The 10,612-nt window shown below is 40.0% G+C and overlaps 1 protein-coding gene across 1 annotated transcript; it reads left to right on the forward strand.

Annotated features, from left to right (window-relative positions):
• The first annotated feature begins 43 nt into the window (after positions 1–43).
• LOC124142579 (nuclear transport factor 2-like) lies at positions 44–7,080 on the forward strand. Its single transcript, XM_046511146.2, has 4 exons — positions 44–235; positions 1,802–1,870; positions 3,214–3,309; positions 4,819–7,080. Exons 1-4 carry the CDS (start codon positions 128–130, stop codon positions 4,927–4,929), a joined length of 384 nt encoding a protein of 127 aa, XP_046367102.1. The 5' UTR covers positions 44–127; the 3' UTR covers positions 4,930–7,080.
• Positions 7,081–10,612: the final 3,532 nt, after the last annotated feature.

The following is a 10,612-nucleotide window of genomic DNA, read 5'->3' on the forward strand; positions in this document are numbered from 1 at the left end:
TCGCATTGTACTTCACCAAAACTGAATTGCGTACCGGATCGTCTTAAGCCGAGCTGCTCCGAATGTAGTTCACGAGACTGGCAAACGTGCATTTCGAAAATCACCGCAAGGTGCTCACGATCGCAAAATGGGGGAAATGGAACAATGTAAAGTCATTGCCCACCAGTTCGTTCAAAACTACTATGAAACATTAGATAAGATCGGACTACGACAAAATCTGACTCATGTTTACACGGTATGTCAAACAACGGCGAAACATTCGCACTGCAGTCCCGTCTCCATTGCAGAGGTCCACTTTAGGCGAACTCAAGTCATTAAATATTGCCGGTTACTTGTTTTAGGTGATGCATGTTTTGAAATGACGTGGGTTTATAGCATACAGGGATTTGTTAGAATAAAAGCCTAAAGGTGTTATTCATTGTCGATGTCTTGACCTACATCATTGTTCACATGAATACTTGCCATTCACTTTCTCTATCAACTTTTGGCCAAATGAATATGTTGACAGTTAAATGTCAGTTGAGTCTCGTCAGATTGTTTAGTCACGATATGGATGAAGTACTGTCGATGTTACTAAATCCTAACTCCCTCGTCAGATTGCTGGATGTGATTGGTAGTTTTGCCATAATATTTGTCTCCCCATTTCCCCCCAATGCTATGTTACAACTTTAGAACTAAGGCAGGACTGCGGTTTACAGAGTGCATCTTATAGTGCCAGTGTGGTTCCAGCTGCAGTCCGCAGGGTTAGGGCAGGTTAACCCTAAACTCTATCCTTTGACCCCCTTTAAGATCATAAGGTTTAGGTACCGCTTTCTAGAAACACCCTCCACAATCCTGAGGGTTAGACACCCAAACATCTTTTACAATCCTTAGGGTCAGGTACCCTCTTACAATCCTTAGGAATAAGAATGCTGTATACCGGACACCTTCCGCCATTTTGGTAAGGATGTGCACAAGCTCATTCCTTAGTAACTGTTTCTGTATTTCAGGTGCCATTTCTGTCGCCCCGCTAACAGGGGGTTAGGGGGGCTTGCCCCCCATTCAAGCTTGAATTAAATGCTTTTGTGAAATCTTTAATTACCAAAGTAGATACACAATACATTATTAGTATCCTCAAACAAATTAACATGGCGGATTGGTGTCCGGTATAATGCATGTGTACCTCCTTAGGGATAGTTATGAATTAGGGTATTTGTGTAACTATTTTTACAAATGATCTAATGTAATTCAGCGGTAGAAACTAACATTTTTGGACCAATAGTCCTTATAATGATAACATATAGCAAAACCCTTTAAAATGGCAAATTTCTACTAGTCCTTATGATACCTTAACTATTGGGCAGTTTGGCAAGGACTACAGGACTAGTGCCAATTTCTTACCCTGTAATTTGAGGAAATTCTTCATTTTTTAAAAATCAAGTTTTGCCTTTTAACAGAGAAATATGGCAACCGTGTATGAGCAACAAGGTAAACAAATGGGTGCTGATCACTTGGTGCAAGAGCACTATTTATTTGTGATAGTGCCTATGGAGAAGTGTTTGCTAATTATTTTAGACAGTTTTGATCGTTGCTAATGGTATCATTGGATGTCTGTCCAGGACTTGATGATTTACAGGCTGCCGTCATATAGCTAGAAAATTGCTGAATGCAGCCTCAGTCAATGAACATGAACAGCCTTTCTGTAGCCAACTAGCCTAAAGTAGACACATTGCACTGCATTGTGGCCATATAGGTAATGAAGGAATGTAGTGTATACGAACCCGTGAAGTGTTGATGTGTTTGAGAACAAATTTGTTTTCAGGATGAAACCCAGATGATGTATGAAGGACAATTGTACACAGGAAAACAAGCTGTCATGGAGAAATTAATGGTAATCTGAATACATGTTGTTATATTTATATACTGCACTTGTCCAGACGTCTCTGCTCAAAATGCAGTTTATATTTGCATGTTGCTTTGTACAAGGTCATGTTTAATCAGGTTTTCATTAATGGGTCAAACAAGGACTGCTTGACCGAGCAAGTATGCTGTGTCTGAGTAGCCTAGGTTGTCCATGTTAAACTGCAGCAAGATATCTCCGTGGGCTAGTGCTTTAAAACCGGTATTAGTGAGAAACAGCATTTGGTATGTCTAATATGGGTTTATAAATCATTAAAATGTAATTTGTATCCATCATAATCTAGCATAAGTGATGAATAAGATTTTTAACTGCAGTGAACTGTAATAGCTAGCCATGATAATAGATATCATTTGCACATGTTGCAGGGTAAGAAATGACTTGTTAGTGACAAGTATAATGAATATGATTACGGAAGGACTAGTGATGTTTCCTTGTGGACTACCACTTTTTCCATTAGCTACATGGCAACTTTGTAGCGGATAATCCAAATTTGTTAAATTATCATTCTTGTTAAAATCAGATCTTTAACTCGAATCTATATCTCGTGAAGATCTGAGGACACGTCCATAGATGGTCGCGTCGGGGTAAACTTTCTGATCAGCCAATCACTGTTGAGGCTTCTTTTGTCAGTATGAGTGAGTGAATCATTCAGACAAGTATATCTGATTTCTATATCTCAAAAAATGAATATAATTTGGGAATTCCAATAGCAAAAGGATTAAGACATTTTTGGGGGGATATTGTATACATTCTGTCGTTTCTGAGTGCCATGGCATCTACATGAAAAGAGCGTAGATTGAAATTTGCGAATCAGTGATAAAGAAGCTGAATCGTTTTGAAAGCTGACATTCGAATTGCTCAAGAAACGATGCATGCTTTAGTTAGATTAGTTCACCTGACGCGAGACCCGTGAAGATTCAGGGTAGAACAGGGTCTTCAACAACCCATGCTTGCCGTAAAAGGCGGCTGTGCTTGTCGTAAGAGGTGACTTACGGGAATCGGGTGGTCAGGCTCACTGCCTTGGTTGATGCATGTCATCGATCCCAATAGCGTGGATCGATGCTCATGATATTAATCACTTGATTGTCTGGTCCAGACACGATTATTCACAGACCGCCGTCATATATCTGGAATATTGCTGAGTGCGGTGTTAAACAACAAACCAACCAACCTGACGCGACCTTACATGTCCTCAGATCTTGACGCAGAGACATATCGTATCGGAATAAAAGATCTGATTTGAATGAGATTCTTAAATTCTGAGATATGTGTTGTATTGAGGAATTTAATGTTACTTACAACTGCAATTTCAGATCCTGCCAGGTAACATGGCAAGAATGTGTTCTGCCGTGGATGCCCTCATTATAGAGAATGGCTACCTCCTGGTGAACATCATGGGCCAGCAGAAGGTGAGTGTTGCTGTCCTGGGTGTGGCCTCGAACATTCCCTACATCCACCTGGGTTACAAGAACTTGTGTAGTCAAACAGGGTTGTTCCAATTTATTAAATGTATCGAATGATTGATTGGTTTCACATAGCTGCCAACTGTCCTGAAGTTTTCATACTTGGTACGAATTTGCAACTATACTGAAGAGAAAAAGTTAGGGATCATGAATATTTTTGGGGATATTTTTTAGTTGTGAAGACTGAGCACACAGTTTCATAAAAATATCTGCAACAATATTCATGGTCCCTGACATTGTTTGTTCAGTATATCATATGAAAATATGATTTCTTCCGTAATTCATACAATTTTTTTTAGAAAAGTATCACAACGATAACCTTTTGGAGATAGTGTTTAGAGTGAGTGAGTAAGTTGGGATTAACGCCACTTTGAACAGTATTCCAGATATGTCATGGCATGTCAGCTTAATGTGTGAGGAAAGCCCAAAGTTATGCACCTGACAAACCAAGATACATAATAATAATAAGATAGTGAACCGGGATTCGAACCCATAATCATAGGGTTCTGGCGTGGCCTAGGGACGCCACTCTGCACAGGGAATTTCCACCCTGGCCGTACTAGGCCTTCTAAAACTCTCAGCTTTGCATATCCATAAGAAAAAAATCACATGGGCGTGGCGGGATTGTTAGTCGTCATGATCGATACATGGACATTCCCTGCTGTTAAGTTGATGTAAAAAATAAAACACGAAGTAAAAGAAAGTTTAATTTTCAATCACCACATTGTGGCAGTTATATTGTTTTGATATACTTATTATATACTAGTTACCTGCTATTTGATGTTTATTTTTGGCACCTATTAACTTCTTTGGAGAATTATGTTAATATTAAGGATAATAGATCCGGGTTAGAATAGGTCTTCAGCAACCTATGCTTGCCATTAAAGGCAACTATGCTTGTCGTAAGAGGCAACTAACAGGGTCAGGTTCAGGCTTGCTGACTTGGTTGATGCATGTCATCGTATCTCAATTCTGTGGATCAATGCTCATGATGTCAGTCACTGAATTGTCTGGCCCCCCTCACATAGCTGGAATATTGCTGAGTGCGGCGTTGAACAACAAACAAACAAACAAAACATAGATGTGAGAAATTGAGTGAGAAATGGTCCATGGAATGTCTGATTGCCAGGTGATATTTTCCAGAGCCTGCTGCTTCATGTAATGTAGATGTTGGTACATTGTATTTCGTTTATTTACCCACAAATATAAAATATTTTGTTATATAAACTGAAAATGCGAAAAAATGTATGTTTGAAAGTTTAGTTGCAGTAACATAAAGCCAAATAATGTAGAATGGAAAGGAAATTTTGTTGTAAAGTTAAATACTAAAAAGTTACAACTGCACAATATCATGTATACTGCCCTTCATATCTCATTCAAAATGCCATGCTTCTGAAGGAATTCTAGGTTGATCTGGGTTGATAAATATTACATATGTCTTGTCCTTTGTTTCAGGTTGATCAAGACCCCCCACTAGGATTTGTGCATTCATTTGTTCTGGCACAGAAGGAAAGCCGTATTTTTATCGCTAAGGAAATATTCCGATTAGTTCTTCACGATCTATAACTCTTTGATGATGTTGATGTATCCAGAAACTGACAATAACACATACGCGCTGCAACCGGCGTGATATGTAAATGTGTACAAAACTTTGAAACGTCCCGATTGTGATTTGCCCACTTCTGATGGACAGGACAGTGACAGCCAGCAACCTCTACATCCTCCTCTACATCTACAGCCTCCTCTACATCTACAGCCTCCAGCTTCTGTATCCAGGAATTCAAAATATAATGTCTGTATCTCTGTACCATCACCATGGAAACGTGATGTAATTTGTTTTGTTTTTTATGTTTAGTCTTATGAGTGTGGCAAGGGCAGTTCATGGGTGTTTTCAGCGGCTCTGTATGGAGTTTGTTGTATCAATCTGCTTGTCACTGTCAATCTTGCACATCTACTGCGCATCTGCCTCTGTATTATTGGGTATATGTTCATTGCTTCTTTTGAAAGCAAATGTGGGTCAAGTCAGATTTACTTGGATATGCATTAATTTCCTGTTGAGGCCTGACCTGTTTGTTCTTTGTTTTTAATAAATTTCCGTACATAATCATTTAAAAAGTATCATATACAGTTGATTCCACTATCTTCTTGTAGCACTTCCCGCCACATAATAGTGTAATGCAGGCGAAATATATGATTTTGTTGGGATTACAATAGTAGTAAGACCTGGATAATGTTGCTCCTCTATTTCATGTCAGAAGTAATGGAGACCAGATATATGGAGAGAGGTGAAATATAAAAGAGTGGATCAAGTTTAAGAATATAACAAAATATATATTCATAAGATTAATTGTTTTTGTTAGTTAGATTGTGTGACATTGATACACCAGCTCCATTGAATATTCTTGATGAAGAAGTTATGTTAATGTCTCATCTTTCCCAAAGATGACACGGAGAAAAGGATAAAGGGGTTCTTGTTTTCAGAACTGACCATGAAAATACACAACAGATTATATTGATAAAATCTTTGCTCGTTATATATTGAATTTGAATCATTTTTTCTTTTCACAATTGGTTCAGTACAAAAGCAATTTAGACTGAATTTCATTTATCTAATTTACAATCATAGGTTTCCACCTTCCATCTTTGTTCAATTATGTCTTGTCTGGACAATTTCATGCACACCACAAGAAATTTTGCCACATAGTTTTGTTTTCTATGATGTAAAATACATTGTTCATGATAGATTTCACTGCTTGTGTGTTCAGGTTCTTTTCTAATCTTTTTGAAATTAATCCTTAAATTTTGAACTTATGATTATTATCATGTTTGAATCTTATCTGTATTTCATCATGATCATAGCCATTAGATAAAACTGTTCAGACTCCCAGACTCCTTAGTATTTAGTTTACAAGCTGAGCAAGTGACACATATATAATAGGAAGTTTTTGTTGTGATTTCTGTTTCACAGATTGAACCAAAATTTGCTTTCCTCTAATAAGGCAGCATAAATCATGAATTGGTTAAGGAAAGTGACAGAGAAGACGATTAAATTCACCAGACTAATTAACGATTAAATTCTGTCCATTTATTATGTGCCAAATTCCATTCTCAAACTGAATGCCTGTGGCACTATATTATTATCACCTGACCAATGGATCAGTCTGCACTCAAATTTCATTCTCAGCTCCCTAGGGATAATACAAACCAAGCTGCAGTGTATATCAAATCATACCTCCACCATTGAAGTATGAATATAATGAGCCTTTTGCAAAACATGATTTGGGTGACAGGCCGTAAAAACATTGAATACTAAGAACGTAGAACCATAGGCTGACAAACCACTGAGTGTCAGAACTATTAAAGGGGGACTTTGCTCCGCAGTCTGTTCCCATCCCCAGACCAGGTCTAGATGTTGTACTAGTGCCATTGTGTAAAACTGAAACATTGTTGATTTTTGGTCATTGTTAAATGTTACATACTATTTCATAAAGTGTGTGGTGATTTGAATTGAACTGGGACTTCCGATTGACAGAGCATAGTCCCTCTTTAAGTTTAATTGGTCCTTCTGCCTGTTCATCCCTGCCTTGGGACAGATGAAGGAAAGTTCGCACAGGAGGCTGGGTGGGTAGCCGATCCTTTGGCTGTTGTCCAGTGCTGGTGTCCACGCGTAATCTTCAGTGTTATACAGTGCTTACGAATAAACCTTGATCTGTTTTTCATATGCGTTAATGTTGTGATTTCCAGTCCTCTTTTCTTAATATCGTCACAATATGACTGAAATATTGCCGATGTGACGTAAAGCATAAACTCACTCACTCACTTTTCTTAATAGACCGCCTCCGTGGCCTACTGGTAGAGCGTCCACCTGGAGAGTGGAAGGTTGGGGGTTTAATCCCCAGAGGCATCACACCAAAAGATGGTAAAAGATTGTACTTGTTGTTGCCTTGCCTGGAGCTTGGTATTAAGGGGCTAAAACAAAGACTGGCCGGCTCGGAGTCAGTATACTGTGTGTCTGAGTGGGATATTCATGTTAAACCAAGGCATGGTATCTCAGTGGGCTAGCACTAAAAATCGGCATTAGAAATTAGACATTCACAGTAAACGAGGGAGTGAGTCAATTCAAACAGTAAACCTTCGTGAAAAGCAACTTTGTGGACTTCCAAACTCACAAATGTTATGCCACTCCCATCTGAAAAAGAAGCAGTTGTGTACATTTGGAATGACTGAAGCCAGAATTACACAAAACCTTGCTAGGAATTCTGGTGTTCATAGTAACGCCATACTGTCACTCTGGGGTCTGTACCAACTGACTGGCAACACAAGTGACCAACCACGAGTAACATCACATCGATGACATAATCATATCTATCTGGTTCACCTGCGAAATTGATTATGAGAGCATAACGTACAACAATGACGTCAAGCTGTAGGTCCAATTTTGCTGCCACGCCATCGAAATCGAAGTCTGGCATGGTCAAGGCAGCATCTGAGGTTCAAGTTGGTCCACTTCACAGATGAGATCAGGTTTCAGCTCTTGTGTTAAATGTTCTGCATTCGGGTGTGGGAGCGTAATTGTGTTGGGACACATCACTGCACATCACAAGACCACTCTTGTGGTCATTGATGGCAATTTGAGAGGTGTACGGTACCATCACCAAGTTATCCATCCTCCCATTCCTTCATACAGCCCTTAACAGCAGGACAATGCATGCCCTCACGTTTCAAGTGTGGCCACAGATCTGTTGCCCATCCAACATGTGTGGGATGAAACGATCATTTACGTTGACTTCTGAATCATCGTTAGTCCGAATGTGACAGGCATTGGTCCAGATCTGGAATAACATCCCACAACCCCCCACAACCATCTTGTGTCAATGAGGCAAATAAAAGGTGACTGCTTGTCACAAGAGGCGACTTACGGGATCGGGTGGTCCGGCCTCGCTGACTTGGTTGATGCATGTCATTGTATCCCAACTGCGTGGATCGATGCTCATGATGTCAATCACTGGATTGTTTGGTCCAGACTCGATTATTTATGGACCGCGGTCATATAGCTGGTATATGGCTGAGTGCGGTGTTAAACAACAAACAAACAAATCATTTGACAAACTTGAGTCACTGTTAATGGTTTTCATACCTGATACTGACTTGTGAACTGACAATTGACCCCACGCAACTTTCAGAGATGACGTTTACAGAGGACATGTGTTGACACTGTCGTGATGAATTCATGTTTCATGGACATCATTTTGACATCAATATCTTTCTTTGAGTATATTACTTATTTCCCAAGTTCTTATTTCTGCTATTATGTATATTTTTACTGAGTGTGATGTTTTGCCAACCGCCCGTCTGTCAGCCATCTGTTTCCTTCCTGGAGCAGAAATCTAAAACAGTTAAGAACTTAGTGTTGAAACTTGCTATATAGATCAGTCTAGTTGGGAACTGTTTTTTTTTTATGATTTGGATTTTTTTAGTGCTTTTTTTTATTGACTGAAACACTGAAACTGAGGGTAGTGCTTGTTTCCAGAGCAGAACTCCAAAACTTTTAAATATTTCTGGATGAAACTTGCTATACATATCAGTCTAGTGGTGAACTGGTGCCTTTTGATGATTTGGGATTTTGAAAAATACTGACCAGCATAAATTCTTTCTTCACTGAACTGAATGTATCCATCCAATGGCAGTGAACCAGAAGTAGCCAAACTCCATTTCTGAATTGCACCAGACTGGGGGGAGATATATTTGGTGTAGACCAACTCCATGGTGTTATGGATAGAGCGTCTGCCCAGAGAGGGGAAGGTTGGTGGTTCCATCCCCTGACAACCTTCATGGTGTAGTGGATAGAGCGTCTGCCCAGAGAGGGGAAGGTTGGTGGTTCCATCACCTGACAACCTCCATGGTATAGTGGATAGAGCGTCTGCCCAGAGAGGGGAAGGTTGGTGGTTCCATCTCCTGACAACCTCCATGGTGTAGCGGATAGAGCGTCTGCCCAGAGAGGGGAAGGTTGGTGGTTCCATCCCCTGACAACCTCCATGGTGTAGCGGATAGAGCGTCTGCCCAGAGAGGGGAAGGATGGTGGTTCCATCCCCTGACAACCTCCATGGTGTAGCGGATAGAGCGTCTGCCCAGAGAGGGGAAGGTTGGTGGTTCCATCCCCTGACAACCTCCATGGTGTAGCGGATAGAGCGTCTGCCCAGAGAGGGGAAGGTTGGTGGTTCCATCCCGACAACCTCCATGGTGTAGTGGATAGAGTGTCTGCCCTGAGAGGGGAAGGTTGGTGGTTCCATCCCCTGACAACCTCCATGGTGTAGTGGATAGAATGTCTGCCCAGAGAGGGAACGGTTGGTGGTTCCATCCCCTCACAACCTCCATGGTGTAGTGGATAGAGCGTCTGCCCAGTGAGGGGAAGGTTGGTGGTTCCATCCCCTGGCTGTGTCACACTAAAAGCCTTTAATAGATGGTACTTGTTACCCTGCCTGGCGTTTGGCATAAAGGGGATAAAACAAGGACTGGTTGGCTCATAGTCCGTATACTATGTCTGAGTGGGGTATAACTGGTATTAGGGATATTCGGGGGTTTATCTCTCAAAACAGATTTATCCCTTCAAATTCTTTTGAAAAAGAAAATAAATTGCCCGCCCAAAATGTGATGTTGTTGCAAGGTGTTTTTCTTTTTTTTATATCAGGATCGTAGTTTTAATTTTAAAAATATATAGTATTGTAACTGTAGTACAAAATCCCAGCCATCCACATGATGTCAGACCCTATTTCAACACCATCACAATCCACATGAGTCTAACATGTCACATATCAAGAATGATTATGTATGCAGGCAGCTGTGACAGATGGAATATAGATGACTGTGGCAAACAAAATTCACATACACAGTTATGGGTCGCTTTAATATCACACACACAGCTTTAGCTCACTTTAATATCACATACACAGCATTAGGTCACTTTAATATCACACATACACAGATTTAGCTCACTTTAATATCACACATACACAGATTTAGCTCACTTTAATATCACACATACACAGATTTAGCTCACTTTAATATCACATACTCAGCTTTTGGTCACTTTTAATATCACACATACACAGATTTAGCCCACTTTAATATCACATACACAGCATTAGGTCACTTTAATATCACACATACTCAGCATTAGGTCACTTTAATATCACACATACACATAATTAGCTCACTTTAATATCACACATACACAGATTTAGCTCACTTT

The sequence above is a fragment of the Haliotis rufescens genome, unplaced genomic scaffold (assembly GCF_023055435.1).
Source record: "Haliotis rufescens isolate VD_foot unplaced genomic scaffold, xgHalRufe1.0.p SCAF_19, whole genome shotgun sequence".
In the NCBI taxonomy this organism is placed as follows: domain Eukaryota; kingdom Metazoa; phylum Mollusca; class Gastropoda; order Lepetellida; family Haliotidae; genus Haliotis; species Haliotis rufescens.